This window comes from Hemicordylus capensis, chromosome 15 (genome assembly GCF_027244095.1).
Source record: "Hemicordylus capensis ecotype Gifberg chromosome 15, rHemCap1.1.pri, whole genome shotgun sequence".
NCBI classification, from domain to species: Eukaryota; Metazoa; Chordata; class Lepidosauria; order Squamata; family Cordylidae; genus Hemicordylus; species Hemicordylus capensis.
In genome coordinates, this window is record NC_069671.1 from 20329412 (window position 1) to 20351477 (window position 22066).

At 63.0% G+C, this 22066-nt stretch overlaps 1 protein-coding gene across 7 annotated transcripts in view; it reads left to right on the forward strand.

Moving 5' to 3' along the window:
• Positions 1-22066, forward strand: part of TTC28 (tetratricopeptide repeat domain 28) — a 79620-nt gene that overhangs the window by 23640 nt on the left and 33914 nt on the right. The window contains exon 1 of one of the 7 annotated variants that reach the window (XM_053279301.1): positions 10403-11077. The exons of the other annotated variants lie outside the window; for them this stretch is intronic. Within the exon in view, the coding sequence (XP_053135276.1) occupies positions 11051-11077 (27 nt within the window). The 5' untranslated portion in view covers positions 10403-11050. Of the gene's footprint in view, positions 1-10402; positions 11078-22066 lie in introns of those variants that run through there. 7 annotated transcript variants of the gene reach the window in all.

A 22066-nucleotide genomic window follows, 5' to 3' on the forward strand; every position in this document is an offset into this window, starting at 1 on the left:
ATGGGCCGCAGAGCCCCCCTGCCCCCCCTGCCGACACCTGGGCCTGCAGCTGCTTCCTGGGGACCCCCCCGTGCTGTTCCCCACCTTCCAAGGCTGCTGCTGCTGCTGCTGCTGCCGCCTCATTAGTAGAGGGGTTTAGGGGAGGCCATTCCTTTGCAAGGGCGGCGGCGGCAGAGGAGGAGGAGAAGCTGAAGGGGCAGCTGGAGGCCTGGCGTGGCGGAGAGCTTTGCCATCAGGGCCCCCGGGGCGGAGTCATTCTCTGAGTCCCGCTGCCTCTAGCGCCATGGTCAGGAGCTGAGATCTCATGCTGCCGGCTGGGAAGGAGTGGCAGCTTCCTGTGCCTGCCCGGACACCCACATCTCATCGAGGGGTCCCCAGGGGAGCACGTGGCAGGTGCAGGATCCTTCCGGCCCTCCCTCCCCTTTTGCAGGAGGAGTTCAGCTGCAGCCTTGCCTGTCCTTGTAAATCAGTAAGCGAAGACTCCACGGAGAGTTATGCATGCTGCTGCTGACTGTTACAGGATCCTGTGCGCAACGCCTCTCGGGACGGCAGGCAGAATGGAGGTTGTAAAATGCTTACGTTTCCAGAGCGTGGAGGAGAATTCTGAATAGACAAAACAGATCTTTTGCAATACAATAGTTTTATTGTGCAGCCCTTTGAGGAAGGGAGAGCGGAGTGGAGCTTGTGTTCCGTTCCCCTTAGCCCGTTCGCATTATGGCTCAAGCAGCAGGACAGGCCCGTCGGCAGCCGGCTGACAATTCCGGCCACCTCCACTCGGTTTCCTCTGGCAGGGAAACCCCCCCCCCCCCCGCAGACCTCCAGCAGGGCCACACTCTGCAAAAACGTGGGACGTTTGCATAATGCGGGAGCGTGTTGAGCCTGTCCTGCCGCTGGGCTCCTCTCTCAGATGTGTGGTGTGAGTGCAGAGCCCCCTCCCCGCTCCATCCCATAGTCAGCAGAGCTGAGGTTTTTCCAGCTGCTTAGCCGGAGGAAAAGGGCGGAAACGAAGCACTTAAAATGGCTGCTGCAGTGTCGGTGATGCAGCTGAGAGCCCGGCCCGCGTAGGGATCTGCTGCCCTCCTGCTTCCTCCCCCATGCATGGGGTCTGCTGGGTCGCTGGGGGGTCCTGTGTTGCAGCCAGTCCTGGGGCAACATCAAGGGAAACCACTTTGGTTTCTGGAGAGAGTTGTGCCAGTTTGGAGTCCTTTTTCCAAGGTGGTCAGGGTGGAGTTTAACCCTAATGAGCCAAAGGTGGCTCCTCCTCCTCCTCTCCCCTCCCCCGGCTCAAGAGCTGCGCTGCCTGCAGACTGGCCATTCACCAGGTAGAGCTGGCCCCGGGGAGTGAGACTGCCCCTCTTGGGGCCCCCGGAGGCCCCGCAGGTGTCTCTTCCGCCCCCTTCCCTCCCATGGCGCAAGGTCTCTGTCCAGCCTTCTTGCTCTGAGGGGTCCGGTGAAGTAGCAGCAAGTGGCGGGGTGGGTGGCTGGGTGGGTGGGGGTCCCTCGGATGGATTGAGATGTGCTTCGTGGTTCCCCTGAGCAGCTCGTGAACAGTTAAATTTGATGAAGTGCTAATGAAGAATTATGGAGTTATTTGCTTGACTTTGCCACTCGGGGCTCCTGGCAAATGAGACGATTCATCTCGCCGCGCAGCCGGCCGCGTTCCTTAAAGGGAATTAATTGATGCCGTTTGTCTTCCCGCCCATCTCTTGGGCGGTTCCTCTTTGATCCTGCGCTGCCTTGCCGCGTGGCTGCCTCCGTGGCCCTCTCTCCGTGGTCCCCCCGGCACGGCTCCCTCCGCTTTGCGCTCGGCACGTCCAGGGCTCGCGTGCTCCGGGTTTTGCCGCCTCTGGCCAAGCCCGGCCCTCCAGCCGCCTCCGCCCCCCATGCCTGGAGCGGCCAATGAGAGGGAAGGTCTGGAGGAAGTGGCTTTGCAAGGAGCTCCGGGAAAGGGCTGCGCATGGTGGGCCCCTCGAGCTCAGGACTGCCAGCTTCCCTGCAGGGCTCCTAGCAGAGCAGGGCCCTTCCCAGGGCCAGTGGCTGAACCCGGCACTCCCTGCAGGGCAGGGGCTCTGCCACTGAGCTGGGCCCCTCCTCAGAGTCTCGGTGCCTTTGCCGGAGGGCTGGCGCCATCGGTGCTCCGTGTGATCTGCTGGTGAATGGCAGATTTAAGCTGTGGGTTTTTCATGGGGCCGGAGCTGGTGGTTCCCTCTTGTTGCCCCCCCCCAATATGAGTGGAAATAGTCCCCCTGGCCATTGCTCGAGGCGTCCCGTGAGGGTGGGCTTGTGGGGGTGGCCGCGACTTCCCTCCCTCTTTGTCTCAACCTGCAAGCAGAAACCGAGCTCTCGGGGACGCAGGGAGCTCCTCCTTCTGCCAGCTGCCCAGGGCCTGGGAGGGCCATTGGCCAGGCGCTGAGCTCTTGCGGTGGGCGCAAGCGTGCATGCATGCATCCCCATGCGCACATGTGCACTGTTCCTTTCATCCTGCATCTCGGCTGACTGTGTGTCTGCTAAACAATGCAGCTGTTTTGTGACCGAGTTGCCGTGTGGAGGGTTTTGATGCGACATCGTTGCTGATGGCGTGAGGTGGAAGTTCTGCCCCCACAGGAGACGGCCGCGGCTCTGTGCAGGAGGCCTCGCCATCCACCTGCACTGGGGGTGTGTTTGTGTGTGTGTGTGTGTGTGTGTGTGAGCAGAACTCCACAGCCCGAGGAGGCGGGAGGGAAGGAAGACTCTCCCTCCGTCTCCGCTGAACCCGGCTGGTCTTTGCTGCTCCGGTCGATATGTCTTCCCGTGTCTGGGAGGGGTCCGCACCGTGGATAGTAAGAGCAATAGGCCCATGGTTGCTTGGCAACAGCAGCGGGAGCCAGGAGGCGGGGCGAGCGGGAGGCTGGGAGGAGGGAGCCCAGCCCAAGTGGGAGGGGGGGAGGGGAGACCCCCCCCCCGGGCAGCTGGTCCCGGGAGTCTGGAGAGCTGCGCGGTGTGTGGATGGTGGGAGGGCGGCTCCCCCTGGGTCCCCATCCCGTGCCCAGTGAGAACACTTCCCACGGAGTCTGGCCCTCGGTCCTTCGAGCTCAGGACTGCCTGCCCTGCCCGGCAGCAGTGGTTCTCCAGGGTTCCAGGCAGAGGGGGACCTTGCCCAGCCCTGCCTGGAGGGACTGACCCGGAGACCTCCTGCATGCTCTGCCCCGAGCGACAGCCTCTCCTAACATAGGAAGCTGCCGCGGGCCGAGTGGGACCCTTGGCCCTGCTAGCTCAGGGTGGTCTTCAGTCCACTGGCTGGCAGCGGCTTCTCCCAGGGGGCAGGCAGGAGTCTCTCCCAGCCCTACCTGGGGTGCCCCCCCTGCCCGAGCCAGGCTCCCTCCCCTGCTCTCCCGACACAGCCGGTGTTCGCATGAGGCACTTCTCCAGACAGGCCCGGCCTCTCCCGCCCTGCCGCCTTTGCCCACCACTGCTTGTGCCACGGAGCAGCCTCTGGCCACGACGGTTCGAGCCGATGCTGCTGCCACACGGTGGTTCGTGCGCCTCGGCAAGACCGAAAATCCCTCCCGCCCCTCCTGGCTTCTTGCAGCACACGGCCTCAGCTCTGTCCTCCTCTCTGCTGGCGTTGGCAAGGCGGCTTCTGGTGGGCACTCCTCCTGCCCCCCCAGAACTGGCGAGGAGAGGCACAGGGGCTCCTCAGGATTGCCCCGCGGGAGTGACCCGGGCCCCTGGTCGCGTGGCGGTGTGCAGGGGGCGAGGGGTCAGGGCAGGCTGGCTTGCAGGCCCCACTTGTTCACACCGAGAGCCTCCGTGTGCTGGTGGTGCTGGGGCGCTTCCATGCCTCTTCTCTGCCCAGCCAGGCTTGGAGCAACGTGCCTACGGTGGGGGCACCGGCCTGGATTCTGGGACGTCTGCTGCTGCTGCTGCCCTCTAGGTCTGGGGAGGATATTGGTGCCCTCCGGGGGAGGCAGGAAGGGGAAAGGCAGCCGGGTCCTGGGCAGGGGAGCCAGCCCTGGGCCATGCAGCCTGCCTCCCCGGTGGTGCTAGCTGCCCGGATCCGGGCCCCGACGGGCTCCTTGACGGAGAACCTTCCCCTCTGCAGCAGGTCCGTGGGGAGGGGTGGAAGGCACAGTCTTTGCTTCCGTGGCAGCAGCGCGGGCCCTTCCCGGGAGCAAGGGAGAGGGGCAGTTGCGCGTTTGCAGGGAGGCAGCTGTGCGTCCCAACCAGGCGTCCTCTGCTCAGCCTGCTGCTGCAAGCTCCGGCGAGGAGGTGACGGAAGCCTCTTGGGGAGCAGGGCTGCCGCTAGAGCCGCCCGCCCGCCCGCCCATGAAACCCAGCCCCTTCGCCCCGAAGATGCTGCCTCTCAGGCCTCCGGCGGGAACAGAAGTGGAAATACGTTTCCTGTCCAGTGAACCGCAGGAATGAACCGGGTGCCTGGAGACCGGCCCATAAATAATTCACAGGCACAGCCCGGCATTCAAGGAGCGCTGTGCTCAGGAGGCAGGCCCCCGCCAGCCAGGAAATGCCGATGTGCCACTCCAGCCTCTCTCACGGAGCGGCCTCTGCATCTGGGGGTGCGATGTGGTCACAGCAGGGCCCCCTCCAAGCCCCCCCCGGGCCTTGGAGGAACACCCTGTGCACAGCTGGAGGCTCCTTCCTGCCTCCCCGGCCTCGATGGAGCAGGCAGGCGCACCCCTTGGGAGATCGCAGCAAGAGTGCAGGGAGGCAAGTGTGTGTGGGGGGGGTCACCTTGTCCAGTGGCCCCAGCCTGGTCCTGCCTCGGACACAACCCTGGTCTTCGTTGGTGGGCAGCAAGGCCGTCCTGGCTGCTCATGATGCCTAGGAGGGGAGTCCCTCTGTGGGCAGGGGCTGCTGGGAGCACATCCTGCAGGCCACAGGGGTCAGAGGGCTCGAACTGGGGAGTCCAAATCTCCCTTCACTGGGTGGACTCTGGGCCAGCCACGCCTCTCTCGGCCTAACCTACTTGTCAGGGTTGTTGTGAGGAGAGACACAACCATGTGCTCTGCCCTGGGCTCCTTGGAGGAAGAGTGGGATATAAATGTAAATAGAATAAGTGAAAGTCAATATTATATCTGACCTTTTCCTCATGATGGGGCTCACATGAACACAGCAAACTGCCTTATACTGAGTCAAACCATTGGTCCATCTAGCTCAGTATTGTCTACCCAGGCCGGCAGCGGCTTCTCCAAGGTTGCAGACGGGAATCTCTCTCAGCCCTCTCTGGGAGATGCTGCCAGGGAGGGAACTCGGAACCGAGATGCTCTTCCCAGAGCAGAATCTCTTCCAGTGCTGCTCACGCTTCTAGTCGCCCATCCAGATGCAACCAGGGTGGATCCTGCTTAGCTAAGGGGACCAGTCCTGCTTGCGACCACCAGACCAGCTCTCCTCCTGGCTCAAGGTGGCAGCATCCATGGGTCTGCCCAGCCGTCCTCCACCCAGGCACTGATGAGACCCAGAGCGGCTTAGCCTCAGCACGGCTCTTGCATTGAGGGCCTCTGGACCACCCGCGCCCCTTGGGGGATGGTGCTCTTGTCCTGAAAGGCGGCCTTGGCATGGGACCCAGCCGCTCCGGGTCCGGTCCTTGCGCGTGCTCAGCCTGAAACGCAATCTGGCCCGAAGCCGAGGCTGAAGAGTCATGCAAGCCGAGGGGGGATCCGAGGGACATCTCAGCCCTCCAGGGAGTCTGCAGGCCGGCAGGCATCCTCTTGGCGACGAAGAGGCAGGGGCAGTATCCCTCTTGGCAAGCTGCAGGCCTGCTGGGGCTCTTCTGGCTTCCCCGGTGACCCCAAGGTGGCATCTCTTCTTCTCTGCTTGGGCATCTTGGCCAGGGGCCTCTGCATTCGGTCCAGTCTCTTTTGGGTGCTCACTCTGCAGCCCCCCGCCCCGCCCCGCCCCGGGCCAGTGCTCGGGTCCACCTGGGCGCTGCGTGGACCCTGGTGCCCCCACCCGGCCCTCCCAGGGAGGAGGGAGAGGCCGACACAGGGCTGGGCTCCCCTTCCTCCCTGCTGCTGGGGGGGGCAGCCTTGCTGGTAGCAGGGAGGGGATTCTCCCTGGCAGTGAGATTAAGTCTAATCCCGCATTAACCTATTTGATCATTTCCCAGCCCCACTCAATAAATGGCAATTAGTGACAGGCACCTGGAACCCCGCGATAATCCCCGCCTGGGGTGGGGGCTGCTATGTGGGGCCGGCTTCCCTCCTCCAGCCCTTCCAGCCAAAGCCGCTCTGCTGGCTGGTGATAGATGCTGTTGGTCCTGGCCTCTTCTCTCCAGTTGGGGCGGTCTGCATCTCTTTGAACCAAGTGACACCACAACGCTCTAATTAGTGCTAAGCGGGACGTTTTCCACAGCCCCCCCCCACTCCCCAGATGGGGAATTTCCCTGATAAGCCGGCCCTGTCTCTGGAGGACCCCTCTGAGAAAAGAGCTAATCAAGGTCTTTCCCAGAGGGCTGTGGGTTGGGGGGCTTGGAAGGGCTGGGCTGCCCCCCCACTCCAGAGCCCAGAGAGCAGCGGCGGCTGCAGAAGGGGCACCTCTGCTGAAGGGCCGTCTTGCTGGCCTGGGAGGGGCGCAGAGGGGCAGCCCAGCCCCTCCTGCTGCTCAGCGGCCCGAGGCTCTTCCTGCCCCCCCCTCCCGGACGCCCTGCCTGCCACTTCCCCTGCAGCAGGGTGGGGGCCTTTCTCCTTGCTCCAGGTCCTCCGATTTGGGCCACCGGTGCCATCTCGGGGGACGAATGCCCAACACCTACCCCCCTCGAGAGGGGAAAAGGGTGACAGCCATCTAGAGGAGAGCTGGTGGTCTTGTGGCTGCAAGCATGACTGGTCCCCTAAGCCAAGCAGGGTCTGCCCTGGTTGCATCTGAATGGGAGCCTTGATGTGTGAGCACTATAAGAGATTCCCCTTAAGGGATGGAGCCTTTCTGGGAAGAGCATCGAGGTCCCATGTTCCCTCCCTGGCAGCATCTCCAAGATAAGGCAGAGACTCTAGATTCCTGCCTGCACCCTGGGAGAAGCCGCTGCCAGTCTGTGCAGACAATACTGAGCTACACGGGCCAGTGGTCTGACTCAGTATACGGCAGCTTCCTGTGTTCCTATATACTGCCTCTCGTAAAACGTACCCCAAGGCAGTGGCCCGTTCAGCTTTCTCTCTGCCATCACCCCTTCTTTCTTGCTACCCCCCCCAATGATTGGGGGGAATTGCCATCATCCTTTCAGCGAGGGAAGGGTCAGGGTCACAATCAACACACTTGTGTCCTCTCTCCATGGAGTAAACTTTGGAGGACATCCTGCCAATTGTCATGTCCATCCTGCTGACAACACCGTTACAGATTCGTAGTCTTTTTTTGTGTTTCTCAAACTCCGAAAAGCTTCACAAACGTACTTGCACACTGGGCGGCTGCAGGGCGGATGGCGAGGACAAGAAGAGCCCGAGGAGAGGCTGGGAGCTGGACGGCTTGCCCTGCGGTTGCCCCTTCCCCACCTCTAGGGGTGTAGAGCCGGTGCTCCCTCTAACAGGGCTTCCCAGATGTTGTTGACTACAACTCCCCAGCTGCAACGGCCTTTGCTTGGGGATTCTGGGAGTTGTAGTCAACAACATCTGGGAAGCCCTGTTAGAGGGGACCCTGGTGCAGACCTTGTCCCGAAACCACAAGGCGCAGCCATGGTGCTCCAAGATCGTCCTGGCCACCCCAGCTGGCTCGTGGACGGGAAGGGCTGGCTCTCCGTGGCGTGGGGTGAAAGGCAGCCCCTCCCCTCCCGTGGCTCCCCCAGCCCCTTGCAAAGGGAGATTGGCAGCACTGACGGCCTCTCCCCTCTCACTCCTGGTGATGGACAGATGAGTTGGCACGTGGGGCGCGTGGGGCGGGGGCTGTGGCCGGGGTGTGCCTTTCTCCAGCATGGGGGGCGGTGGGGCTGCTCTCTCCGGCTGTGGAGGCCCCAGCTGCTTCCTGAGCATGTGGACACCAAGCGGCAGAAATGCCTCCAGGCGACTGCTCTGCTGGACGCTGCTGCGTCTTGGATGGGCCACGGCGGAGAGGGCACTTCACACCGGGCGTAAACTGGGTACATAAGGACATAAGCGCAGCCCTGCTGGATCAGGCCCAAGGAGGCCCATCTAGTCCAGCCTCCTGTTTCGCACAGTGGCCCACCAGATGTTGCTGGGAGCCTACAGGCAGGAGTTGAGGGCTTGCCCCCTCTCCTGCTGTCACTCCCCTGCAACTGGGATTGAGAGGCATCGTGTGCCTCTGAGGCTGGAGGTGGCCTGTAGCCCTCCGACTAGTAGCCGTGGATAGACCTCTCCTCCATGAAGTTCTCCAAACCCCTCTGAAAGCCATCCAGGTTGATGGCTGTCACCACACATCTTGTGGCAGAGGATTCCACAAGTGGATTATTTGTTGTGTGAAAAGGTACTTCCCTTCGTTGATCCTAAATTTCTTGACAGGTTTATGGGATGACCCCTAGTTCTAGTGTTGTGTGTGTGTGAGAGAGAAATTTCTCTCTCTCCACCCCATGCATGATTTTATAGACCTCTCTCATGTCTCCCCGCGGTCGTCTTTTTTCTCCGCTAAGAAGCCCCGGGTGTTGCAGCCTTGCCTCATCAGGAAGGTGCTCCGGGCCCCTGATCCTCTTGGTGATGAGTCCTATCCTGCTTCTGGAGCTGGGTGCACTCCTGTTTTGTGCTCATGTGCGGCTTTTGCACCGTTTTGCACAGCTCTCCCTGATGAATGGCCAGCCTGCAGGTGGGGGGGGGGAGGGAGAGAAGGCACCTGAGCTGCTGCTGCCAGGAAGCAGAGGGGGCTGTGCCCACTTTGGCAACTCCCCCCCCCCAGTGTAAACTGGCTAGATACTTCCTGGGACAAGAGAGGTGTGAAAAGCCTGTTCTGCAGGCAGAGAGGGAGGTGGTGTTCTTGGCAGAATGGCCCCCTTGCATCTTTCTTCACTGCGGAAGTGGGCAGACGGACACCCACCCTGCAAAGAGTTGGTTGCAGGGTGTGGGGACCCGGTCCCATAGAGGGGCAGAGCCTCTTGTCTCTTGAGCAAATCACTGGCTGCCCAGCTGGCGGGGGACCCGGTGCCGGCCCCCACCGCTCTGCCTAAGCCACCTCGCAGGTTTGTTGTCGGAGAAAAGGTGTGTGTGTGGGGGGAGAAGAGCCACAAGCCCGGCAGAATAGGATGCAAATGCCGTCAAGGACAGCCAGAGGCAGGAGCTTGCTGGCCTGCTGCCTTCAGCTTGTGGGGTTTGACCGGCTGCCCCTTTGCTGGAATTGGGGGGGGGGCGCCTCTTGATTGACCTCGGCGAAGACGCCTGTCGGCAGGCCGGGCGTCCTGGGCTCTGGCGTGTTGCGGTGCAGTTGGGACAGGAGCTCCGTGGCCCGGGGGAGGCTGTGAGGAGCCGGTGGGCCCTGTGGCTGAATGGAGGCTGCTCCTGGGCCGTGGCCCCCACCGCCCGCCTGCCCCTGGCTTCTTGCCACGGTGTGCGCGTTCGTGGGGTGTGGAGCTGGTGCCTGCCTTGGGCTTCCTCGCCATGGAGGCAGCTGCAGGAAAGGGAGCAGCTGCACCCAGGAAGGTGGCGTGACCTCAGCTCCAGAATATGCCCGTTTGCCGTGGCAAGGGGACGCCACGGCCGCCATCTCTGGGCGGGGGCGGAAGAGCTGCTTGCTGCAACCCCAAGCGGGAGGTGGGTTTTTCTTTTTGCAAACGGCTCGTGGTGCTTTGTGGGGCTCACGTGAGAAAACGCTCTGGAGGGGCTGGCCCAGTGGCGCTTCCCCCCTCCCTCCCGCTGCCCGGAGACCAACTGGGCCCTTGCACCAAACCCTGGGGACAGCCGCGTCTGTCCCAAGAGGGGCAGTTGTGCACGAGCAGGAGAAACCGGGGCCAGGAGCGGCGTGGATGTGGGTGAGGGGACCGGGGGTCTCTGCCGGCCTGCAGGCCCGATGTGGGGCACGTGAGTTCTGCCTGCCTGTTACCCCACGAGGGGCAGTCAGGCTCGTCTTTGGGCAAAACGTGGAGAGGCTGCCGGGAGCTCCCCAAGAAGCGCTGTGGCGCGGGGGTCTGCCGGGACCGGCCAAGCTCCCTTGGGAGGCCGGCCCAGGGGCAGCATGCGGACCTAGCTGGGTGACCCGTGTCTTGCCCAGTGGCGTGCAGCTGTGGCGTGGACACGCCACGTCCGCAGGGTCCTGATGGGAACGTGGCGTGCGCCCAGTGCTCATCCTTCCGTGGCGGTATTCAGAAGGACAGGATGCTCCGGAAAGGAGGGGACGGGGCCGCCTTTCCCCAGAGTGCCTTTCCGGGCCGTGACCCTTCCTTGCCCGATTGCCTTCAGTGACCCCTCTGGGAGGAGGCTGGAGGCTCCCCCACAAAGGCGGGCAGGGGGACGGGCAGGCACTAGGGCCCAGGAGTGCTCCACTCCGGAGCTGGAATGGAAGAGGCAGGCTGAGCGAGAGCCGAGGGAAGGAAGTCATTAGTGCGGCTGAGGCAGGCAGGCGAGGCGAAGCCAGGAGGAGGCAGGCAGGCGGGCGGGCGGGCGGCGGCTGGCGCTGGAGTCCAGGCGCTGCTAGAGGACTGCCAGCCCCGGGGGCTGCTGCGGGCAGGGCCGGGCACTCCTAGGGGGCAGGGGGCACTCCCTGACCCTGCCCAGGCCACGCCGGGACGGATCCTGCCCCCCCTGGCCAGAGCCTGCTGGGGCTGGGAACGGGTCCAGGCTGCGTGTGAGGAGGAGCCTGGATGGCAGCGGGCAGGCGGGGGGGCTCCCTGCCGCTCCGGCCTGGCCGTGCCCTTGGCCCCCCCTCGGGGGAAGATGCTGCCACGGCTGGAGGCCCCCAGCGCCGGCCCCAGCACCCTTGATGGCTTTTGTCCCTGCACGCCTTGAGAGGAGGAGGAGGAAGAGGAGGAGGAGGAGGAGGAGGAGGGCCCAGTGCCTCGAGGATGCCTGGCGGCCGGCTGGAGGCAGCATGACCCGAGGGGGCTCCCCAGACCCTCCGCCTGCTTCCGCCAGCGCTGCCCCCCGCTGCCCTCCCGTGCCGAAGGCTTGATGCTCCGGAGTCCTGCTGTCCAAATATGATGAAATGGCAGCCCCGGAAGAAGGTGAGTGCCGCGGACGGCGGGGGAGGCAGCCCGTTCCTCCACAGGTGCGCGGATGCTGCCAGCTGCTCCCGGATCGCGGCCTTGCGGGGGGTGTCAGGCCACCGTGGGCTGCCCTGTGGCTCCTCCCGAGAGCCAGGCTGGCTGGCGGGGCAGGGCTCGGTCTTCTTGGCCCGGCCCGGCTGCCACCCTGGAGCCAGCGAGGGTGTCAGGCGGCCTGCAGAGGCACCGGCGGGCCCCACCCCCTTTCCTGAGGGCCCTGAGGTGGGCACGAGGTGGGCACGAGGTGCGGCCTGGAGGGGTGAGGGCTGTGTGCCCCCCGGGGGCCCCCGCCACGCCTGGCCACTCGCTGCCCCCCACGCCCGCGGCGGGTGTCGCGCCGGCCACGTCTCGGTGCAGCCGCGCCGGCGCACGTGTGAGAGCCTGCTGGGCTCTGGAGTGGCACTGCGGCGCTGCCTGCTCTCCATCTCGGCTCGGGGCTCACGTTGTTGGCGCTGGCCGTAAATCTCCCTCGTTCAGGCCATTGCCTTATATGGCTCCTTTGTTGGGAGAGGAGCTCCTTCCCAGGCCTGCTCGGCGGTTCAGCGGACGGACCCGGCTGCGAGGAGCTGGTGGGGAGGTGGCGGCCGGCCTCTGACCTCTCTGCAGCGGGGGGGGGAGAGGGGGCTGCCTGTGGTGGGTGGGGGGGGGGCGGGCCCACTGGCAGGGCTTGCAGGGGCTGGGGAGAGACACCCCCCCCCAGCTCCCAGCTCCTCAGGGCGGTTCAAGCAAGCTCTGGGCTGCGCTTTTATTGACATTCTGCTTGGGGGGAAGCGGGCGGAGAAGCCCCTCCCCACGCTGACCCTCTGCGTCGCCTTGCAGCTGTGGGCTATTCGATGTCATTGGAAGACGACGGCTGCGAACCAGCCAGCCAGCCAGCCTGCCTCCTCCTCCTCCTCCTCCTCTTTGTGCTCAGCTGTGCAGCCTCTTCCGCGCAGCAGAAGTGGGGAGAGCCGCGCAAGGCCGCGCTGAGGAGGAGGGGCTGGCGGTGGGGCACGCCTTCTCCCGGTGGGGCTCCCGGGGCCGCCTGCCCAGAGGGCTCCTCCGCCCCCTTCTTGCCGAGGGGCACCGCCTGGCCCCGGCTGCCCTCTCCGCCGCCTGCGCTGTGCTCCGCGTCTGGTTTTGTCATTGGACCAGCCTCCAGGCGGGCCTGTGGTTACAGCGCGGGGAGCCCCCTTGGGCTGCAGTTGCCGAAGTCTTGACTCGAACCGCTGCAATGTTGTTCTTGGCAGCCGGCGGAGGCCGCGCTCCGGAGTGTCCGGGTCCTCTCGGCAGGACCGGCTCACCCGGGCGCTGCTTAATCACAAAAGCAGAGGCTGGGGGGGGGGGTCCTCTGGGCCAGCCTCTCCCTCGCCGCCGCCATCCCCGCCCTGGGCTTCCAGGGACCGGGGCTGCTGGAGGAGGCTCTGGGCTTCTCCCTCCAGCTATCGGGTGTCTCCCGACTCCCTCCTGCTTGGGCTGTGAGGTGATGGAAACTCTGCCTCTCTGCTCGGCTGCAGCCTGCAGGCGAGGGCTGGCCGGGGCGGGGGCGGGGGGGGGCCCTCTGCAGCCTGGCTGGCTCGTGCCATGTGGGCAGTGGTGCCCGGGGCCAGCTGGGATGCAGCCGGGGCAGAGTCCGGCCTGGGAAGGAGGCGAGGGCTGGCCTGCCTCTGCCCCGGTCCAGGGGAGCAGCCCCACCTCGGCGCTGCAGACTCTGGGAGGCCCTTGCCCCACACCCCTCTGTGACGTGGCAGACTGGCCCCCAGGAATGTGTCTGGGGTGTAGATCCGGGTACTTCCCTACCGGAGACAGTGCAGGTGTGTTGCTGGGGGGGGGCACGTTGCTGCCCGGCTTTGCTCCTCTGATGACACCCCTTCCTGGTTCTGAATCCCATTTCGTGGCCTCCTCCTTGGAACTCTTCTGGGCTGGGGAGCCGGTCATGGCTTTGTGAGGGGCCCAAGGGCCAGCCTTTCGGGGCCAGCTGCTCCTGCACGCAATCCTTTGAAGCCAGTTGTGGGTCTGGCCAGAAGGGGCCAAGCGCGGATTCCCAGCAGGCTCTCCGCTCAAGCGGCCACCATCCCGGGGTTCCTGAAGGGAGGCAATTCCCCAGGTCTCCTTGTGAGTGGCGGCTGTGGCTCAGGTCCTTGGGGGCTGGCTTGGGGCTGTCCAAGCCCTGGGCCAGCACCAGCAGGCGGGCTTGTCCTTCCTCCTCCTCCTCCTCCTCCTCCTCCTCCTCCTCCTCCTCCTCCTCCGGGTTGCATGTGGTGCCAGTGGGCCTGAGCTCTGCCGCCCACGAGCATCCCAGAGCATCCCACGGGCTTGGCGTTGGCAGTCTGTGTGTGTCAGCCCAGCCTGCGCTCCGTCACAGAGAACAATGTGTGGCTCCTCATTAGCTGATGGGCTGCGAGCAGCCATTTCGCTCTCGTGCCGTTCCCTGAAAAGCTGCGGCCAATGACAGAGGCAGCCTGGGAAGAGGGGGGCCCTGGACCCGCCGTGCGTCTTTGGGCGGGTCCTGCTGGGGCTCCGTGCCCCATAGGTGAAAGAGGCCTACCTCACAGGGCTATTGTAGAGACAGGCACAATAGAGGGTAGGGCCGTTCACACGGTCGACGTTTGGACGTTGGGAGGAAGCCCCCTCCCTTCCTTTGGGAGTGGTGCGCTCTCCCGTGTGCTGGCTGTCTGTCGGTGACAGCCAAGGCTGGAGGCGGGGAGCTGGCTGGTCTGTCCAACTCCCGCGGGGCTGGGCGTGTGGGCCCTGCCCAGGTGCCACCCCCGGCTTCCTCCTGCCCAGCGGGGGCTTCGCTCACCCTCCACTCCCCTGGCAGACGATGGGCACACGGGAGGGTGCCCGGCTCCCAAGCCAGGGTAGGGGGCTCCCCCTCCGTGAATGTTGCCCGTCTGAGCTGCCCTGCTGTAGCGCCCGCTCCAGGATGCCTGGATTGCCGGCTGCTCCCCAGGCACCGGCACAATGGGCAGAGCCCAGGGAAACCAGCCGGGATGCCCCATGCCGTCCGCTGGGTACTGCCCATGGGGTGAAGAGGTTGCCCAGGAGCCCCAAGGGGGCTTGATCCGGGGCATGGGCCCCACAGCATCCGTGGCCCTGCTTGGCCCGCTGCCACCTGGACCTTTCAGGGAGCGCGTTGGGTGCAGAGGCCGAGGGTCCGTGTTGCCTCCCGAAACGGTCTGCTCAGGTGGGAGGGGGCTGGCGGCCGTGGCAGGCAGCGCTGCTCAAAGTAGGTCAGAGGAATCCGTCTGTGCTGCCACCTTGGAGTAAATCGCTTGCATTCGTCATCTGCTTCGCGCTGCTGCAACGTGTGGGCAAAGGGGGCTTCTTGTCAGCTTCCCTACATCTCAAGTGGGGCTGTGGAGTGGGGGGGTGGGGGTTGCCGTTGCTGCCTCTTGCCCGGCTGGTCCATCTGCAGCCAGTCATGCGCTGGGTGGGGCGGGGGGCAGCCTTGCCCCCTTTGCCTGGGGAGGCTGGCGCAGCTCTAGAGAGGGAGGTGGTCCCACCTCGGCTGGGGACCTCTCTGTTGCCTTTGTGGCCCCCAGTCAGGAAGGCCGGGGCGGGCGCGTTATCCTGGGAGGGGCATTCTGCTGTTTCAGTGGGGTGGGCAGCATAGCGCTCCGGAACCCCGAGAGTGGGGTGGAGGGGAAGGTGCACCTGAGCCTGTGCACAGCTAGGTGCTGATCGGGAGGAGTGGCATGGCCGTGACTGACACCAGGGCCAGCCAATCCACACTGGGCATGGCCGGGCGCTGAGGAGGGGCGTGGCGTCGTGACTGGCGCAACGGCCGACCTTCTGGCCTCTTCCCAGTGCGCACAAGCGGGTCCCTGCCCCTCGGGCCCCCCCTTGCTGTCGCCCACTTCGTGCCTTGGGACTCTTATTGAGGCACCGTGCTGGGCTGGGGAGGGGGGCCAACCTGTTGGATGTCGGGCCGCTGGCTGGCGTGGCGGAGTGTGTGGCACCTTTGCTGCTGCTGCTGCAGCCGCTGCGGCCACCGCCCGGGCAAGGTACATAGGAATGTAGGAAGCTGCCATATGCCGAGTCAGGCCCTTGGTCCACCTAGCTCAGGATGGTCTCCCCAGACTGGCAGCGGCTTCTCCCAGGTCGCAGGCAGGAGTCTCTCTCCGCTCTTTCTTGGAGATGCTGCTGCCAGGGAGGGATCTTGGGACCTAGATGCTCTTCCCAGATGTAGTCTCCCATCCAAATGCAAACCAGGGCAGACCTTGCTTAGCAGAGGGGCATGAGAGGTGTGGCTCCGTCTCTCTGGGTCCTGCCTTTTGGAGGCTGGCAGGACGGCTCTTCCACGGGGGTCGTCTCCATGCTGTCCTTGTTGGGTGGAGGAATGCCCACCACCTGGGGGGGCTGTGGGGGCCCTCGCTGGGAGCCAAGGGACCCCGCTGGGCCTTTTGCTGCCAGGTAGTGTCTGGCCCTCTCTTGAGAAGTCCCGGACCCCAGCAGGGCCTGAGCCAGCCAGGTGCCGGCAGCAGCCAGAGACAGCCGCATCCTCCCGGAGGCCTCAGGCCGGGCTTGGGGTGCCCAGGGGTGGTGCTGGCCCTGGCATCCGCCTCTCCAGCCTGGGGAAAGGGGAGGAGCCAGCTCAGCCTGCCTGGGCCCACCTTTTGCTTCAGCACACCACGAAAACTGACAGCCGAGCCCCCCAAAGAGTCTCCTCCGCCCTCTTGTTTTGCTTGGCAAATACCGCGGCAGCTGTTGCTGTGTTTTTCCTCATTGCCCGGAGAAAAAAGAGCCCATCAGAGAAATGCCTTCGGGCTTTGTGCACGCCTGGCAGCGAGAGGGAGCGGCAGTGGGTGTGGGTGTGTGTGTGTGTGTGGGGGGGCGCTCTTTCGGCTCAGGCCTGGCTGGGGGAGGCTGCCTTCTCCTCCTGGGCTTTTGTCACTGTCGTCCCCCAGCTGTGGGGCTCAGCGGGGCAGACCTGTCTTCTGGGCAGGCAGAGATAGATGCCGGACGGGGTGCCAATTAAGCACTACGCCGGCTGCTCCTCTTTGTAGCGAAACGTGGCCGCCTGGCTTCCTTACGTGAAGCTCTGGCAAGCCCTTCATGCATTCCGTGCTGTGAAAGAGAATTTCAAAGAAGGGCTTGGAAGGTGGGTTCTGCGAAGGGACGCCCTCTCCATTCGTTCCTCTCAAGAGCCGGGATTGCGGCTGCCGCGTGGAATGCGTGGGGCGCCTTTTCTCTGGGTGGACGCAGGAGCCTTTTTGTCCCATTGCGAGGAATGGCTGCGTCTCTCCGGCTGCCACCTGAGACTGAAGTTCCCGACCTCGGCATGAAGGCCCTTTGGGCCCGCTCCAGAGCGCATCTCTGCCCACCCCCCTCTTGGTGTGGCCCACCTCCTTCTTTCTCGACAGACCCAGCTCAGCTGTAGGTCAAGGGGTATGGTGTCCGGTGTGTCCTTGACCGGCCGGATGCTGCTTGCTGAGCCCATCAGGCTGCTCCTGTCTCTGCCTCTTGACGCACATGCAGCAGGCGCAACAGATAGAGGCTGCCTCTGCTGGTGTCAGCACACCAGACATTTCATGGTTTGTTAGCTCCCACTGATAAGCAGAATTGGAGTGCGGAGCAGAGCTCCCGCTGGGCCACGCAGTGGCTCTGGGACCCTCCTGGGTAGGCTGGCTGGCTAGCTCTCCCTCCCGCTGGAGGCAAGCAGTGTGTTCTGCGTTTGGGAGGCTATGGGGTGGGGGTGGGGGCTGTCTCCTGCACTTCCTCATCATGGTCGCTGCTGGGAGGCCTTCCTCCCCATGTCTCTTGGTCTCTGTCTCCAAGAATGGTCTCTCTGGTCATTTGTCTGAAACGCTGAGACCAGAGCTACCCAGCATGTCCAGGGCCACGTTTCAGGAGCTGCCTCTGGGCCATGCTGAGGCTTCCTTGAAGACTTGGCCCATCCAAGGATTGCAGCAAAGACTGAAGGGATGTGAAGGAGGGGTGGAAAGGGATTCCTGGCCAACATGCACAACCCAGTGCATTCTATATCTCGATGATCTCTTGATTGATGCCCTGGCGGCATCAAGAGTCCTGCTCTCTTGCTTCTGATTCCTGGTAGCAGGTGGGGGAGAAAGTGTTGCTGAAGAGACACAGGTGACTGCCGATTGAAGACTGTGCCACCTGGCAGGGAACTCTCAAGCCGTCCTTCTGCCCAAGGACACGGGAGTGCACGCACAGTGTGTGGTATTGCATGTGAATGGATGAGAGCGCCATTTCTGTCCATGCGTCAAGAAGAGTGTGAGTCTTATCCGGCCAGTTCGTGGGGTGTCCCAAGACTCTCTCGCAGTGCTTGCGGCTTCTTTGGCACCCCTGCTTCTAAAGACGTGCCTCTTAGTAGAGATACAAATGGCCTGCCAGAAGCCATTAGCAGGCTCAGAAAATTGGGCCTCCTGGTTCTGAGCAAGCAGACTGAGCTGAGTGTGCTTTGTCTTGAGCCAAAAAGGCTCCTCTCTTCCTCCTCTGCCTGACTCTGCACGCAATTAACAAAGCCTATTAACATGGCCAGGCAGCAAGCACTGGAGGGCTGGCTGCAGAGACCGCATGACTCCACGTTCAGCAGGTGAGAGCAGGAGGAGGAGGAGGAGGAGGAAGCTGAATGTAGTGAGCAGCACACATTCCAGCTGCTCCAAGGTCCTGGGAAGGCTGCCGAGATGCACCCGGCCAGTGGTTCATGCTTTCCCTTCATCTGAAGGAAAGCCAGGAGGGCCAATGGTGGGGAAGGGCCGGACCCGTTTTGTCTTCCGCGAATAATCACACAATGGTAACTGGGGACTAGCAGCACTGAGGCCTCTGTAGCCAAAGTGTCTGGTGAGGTTTTGTTGCCTTAATTCTAGAAACTGTCCCTTCCCCCCCTGGAGATAGTCCCTGGAAGAAGACACGCCTTTGAGCAAGAGGCCGTGCGTGGTTCGGGGGTCAGAAGTGGGAGATGGGCCCCAGCAGCAGAGCCCTGTTTGCGAGGCCTGCCCTTCTTCCGAGATGGGAGCCACCAGTCCTTTTGAGAGCTGTATGCCCTCTGCTGCTGCTGAGGCGGGCAAAACAAGGTGTGGTGGTTTCGAGGGAGTGAGGGAATGGTGGTGTGAGCAAGCTGGATGGCAAATGATCAGGAGTGGCTCATCATAACGGGCGGGTTCTGCACAGCTTTACCTGACGAATGGCCAGCCTGCAGGCAGTGTGGCTCTCGGGCAGGGTGGGAAAGGGAGGAGCCACGCGAGTTGCTGCCGGGAAGCAGAGGCAGCTGCGCCTCCATTGGCACCCCTTATTAGGACGAGCTACTACTGGACACTGTAGAACTGGAGAAGGTGCAGAAGAGAGCAGCCGAGATGACGAGGGGTCCGGAGCACCTTCCATACCAGGCAAGGCAACAGCATCTGGGGCTCTTTAGTCTGAAAAAGAGGCCACTGTGGGAGATATGATAAGAGGTGTATAAAATAATGCATGGAGTAGCGAGAGTGGTCAGAGAGAAATGCTTCCCCCTCCCTCACAAAATCACAACCAGGGATCATCTCATTTAACTGATGGCCAGGAAACTTAGAACCGACAATAAAAGCAAGTCCTTTCCCACACAGCACAACATTAATCGATGGAATTCTCTGCCAGGGGAAGTGGTGATGGCCACCAGCTTGGATGGCTTTAAAGGGGTCTTAGACTAATTAGACTTAGGGCGATCAATGGCTACTAGTCCTGATGGCTTTAGGCCCCTTCCTGCCTTGGAGGCAAGATGCCTCGGGATGCCCGTTGCAGGGAGCAGCAGCAGGAGGGGAGGGGCACGCCCTCCCCTCTGGCCTGTGGGCTTCTCGGAGGCATGTGGTGGGCCTCTGTGGGGAACAGGATGGCTGGACCAGAGCGGCCACCCGCTTGGGGCCTGATCCAGCAGGGCTCTTTTTAGGATGCAGGAAAGAGGAGTCTCCCGCCGTGCCTGGCCTCTGGCCTCGTCCCCCTGCAGGACTCCATGCTTGATCCGCCGTGGCTCTTGCTTCCCACCTGCTCAGCAGTTTCTCCCCCGCCAATTGCAGGGTGGCGTCAGGATGCGGTCCGCCCGGTGCCGGAGATGTGCTGCTCCAAGCACTTCCTTGGCCCCGGATCGAGCTGGGTGCTGAGCGAGCAGGCGTTGCTAGGACGGCCTGACGCCTCCTCCTCCTCCTCCTCCTCCGCAGTGCCCTTAATGGGCAGCCTGCAGTAATTACGGGGAAGGAGCTCCAGTGACCCAATTCCTGGGCTTCTCTGCGCTTTTCCTCCCAAGGAGTCTTGCTTCCACAAAGCCTGGGAGGTTTGGTTGCTCTGGAATGCCGTGTGTGTGTGTGTGGAGAGGAGAGGCGGCCCTGTTTTTTTACGTGGCAAGAGGCTGCCAGAGGAGACGGCCTGCCTGCCTTCGCGGCCTTCTTGTGTCGGCACAGCGTGTTCTGCTCTCAGTGACGGGGTCTCCCAAGCCACAGCCCTCCCAGCCAGTAATTCCCAAGAAAATGTCCCCGCCTCGCTTGCTGAGGTCTGCTCATCCGAACCTCTGCGGGCTCAGCCCTGGAACGTCCCGGCTCCCCCCCCACCGTGTCTCCTGGTGCTTTGGAGTCAGGGGCTGGTGGGGCGGGCGGGGGGGGGAATTGCAGGGCAGAGCCGGGCTGGGGCAGGATGTCGGACAGGCTCGGTCTATGGCAGCTGCCTCTGTTCCTATGTGGTAGAGAGCTGGCCTTATGGTAGCAAGCAGGACCCGTCCCCTTAGCTAAGCAGAGTCCGCCTGGGTTGCACTTGAATGGGAGACTTGATGTGTGAACACGGTAAGCTATTCCCCTCAGTCAGGGGATGGAGCCGCTCTGGGAAGAGCATCTAGGTCCCCGGTTCCCTCCCTGGCAGCATCTCCCAGAGAGGGCTGAGAGAGATTCCTGCCTGCCGCCTCGGAGAAGCCGCTGCCAGCCTGTGAAGACAATACTGAGCTAGATAGACCAAGGGTCTGACTCAGTGGGTGGCAGCAGCAGCGGCAGCAGTGTGAGCAAACAGCAGCAGCATAAATTGCACTTGGCAGGCTGGAAATGATTCCTGCCCCCTGCAGGGCTTTGGAGAGGTTCAGCTGCTCCAGAGTCATGAATAATGGAAATGGAGCGTGGTGGGAAGCAATTCTCTTGCAAGGAGCAGCTTTCTGCTGGGGTGGTTTGGCCTTGGAGGGGGCTGGGGGGGGCCATGGGGCTGGCTGCATCGGCACCCCACCGGGCTGGTCTGGAGCTGCCTGGTCTCCCACTGGGGGTGGCCGTGCTGAAGCCGCCCCCCCCCCGGTCCTCCGCTGGAAGCTCTCCGGTGGATTTGCTTTTCCCCTCTGTAAAGGCCACATGGAGATGAGCGGGGAGACCAGGGGTGGGCATTTCCCCTTGGAGGGGTGGGCATGGGAGCAGCTGCTCCAGGCGGGTGGGGAGGAGAGGGGCGCTGGTGCTTTCTGCCGCAGGGCCGGGCCCTTCTCCTGGCTCGGGCTCACCCACCCCTCGCCTGAGCCCAGCCAAGGCACCCAATCCCAGGCGTCCAGCTCTTCACCTTTGCTACTGTGCAGGGATCTGTGCAGTGCCTGCTGCTGCTGCTGCTGCTGTGTGTGTGTGTGTAGGAGTTTGGGAGATTCCCGGGGCTCTGTGCTGAGTTGCGTGGGAGAGGGAGAGTCAAGGTTCCCTTTCCCAGGGCTGGGATCACATCATTGCTGGAAGGAGTTCAGAGGAGGAGTGCAGAACAAAAGCGGTTTATACACCACTTCTCAACAGAAGTTCCCAAAGCGGTTTCCGGCTCCCTAAAAGGCTCACAGTCTAAAGGCAGACCCCAGCAACAGCCACGGGAGGAGAGACAGGGACATCGGAACAGAGGGAGCTGCCTCCTACCGAGTCAGACCCTTGGTCTATCTGGCTCAGGATTGTCTGCACAGACCGGCAGCGGCTTCTCCCGGGCTGCAGGCAGGAGTCTCTCTCCGCTCTCTCTGGGAGATGCTGCCAGAGGTGAAACCTGCGACCCCCTTCTGCAGAGTGCGCTCTGCCCTTAAGCGGCAGGCCCTGCTTCCTTAAGCTGTATGAAGAGAAAAGCCCGCAAGGAAACGGAGGCTCTGGGTGCCCAAGGGCGGGCCACTCTTCTGCAGGCCACGGTGGCCCGAGGAGGAGGAGCTCAGCCCTTTGCACAGAGGCCGTCCTGCCGTGGCTGTCTTGGCCGTGTGGAGAGGAGCAGGGGCGGGCGGCATTCCCTTCCAGCGCCCTTGCCTCTGCTTGGCGGCCAGTGAGCTTTGGCGAGAGGCTGGTACTCCGGCACGGCCCTCTGCTCCTCTTCTGTGCAGCTCTTTCCCCAAGGCCGGATTATTTCGCATGCCCCCCACGCCAGCCCTCTCAGCAGTTTTGCAGAGAGGAAGTGCTGGGGAGGGCGTCGGGGCTACGTCTAGCTGCTCTCGCCAGCTGCCTCCCCGACTGCTCTGCTCTGCTCTTGGAGTAGGCCGCGCCAGCAGGATCCGGCCGGCTTCCCACAAGGATACAGCGAGAGTGAACATGGAGGCACACACAGGTGTCTGCCAGGATCACCATGCTTCGTGGTTCTTCCAGTGGATTTCTTTCCCACGAGGTCGGGTTGGAGTGAGGTCCTGGGCAAGCCCGTGACCTCCTCCTCGGTCTGCTGTATTGTTTGCAGTGCATCCAGAACAACTTGCAGTGGTGGTGAGGAAGCCACAAGGCATGAAGGGGCCAGAAATTGGTCAGCGTGGATAGTTTTACATTCACGTTTTAGGATTTATTCTTTGACACCCTGCTCCCACCGGTATCGGCACGGCTCAAGCTGCTTACAACGTTTCAAGGCAACATGGAGAACCTGTTTAGCAGACTCTAAAAAGTCAATTATTAATTGTAAAGCTTTTTTTTTTTTTTAAGACATTTCACTGAAAATCTGGGCTCTGTTGTTTCTTGCCAGTTATCAGTCTGGAACAAAACTTGGAATGAGATGCAGAAAAACTGTTATGCAGAAGGATTGGCC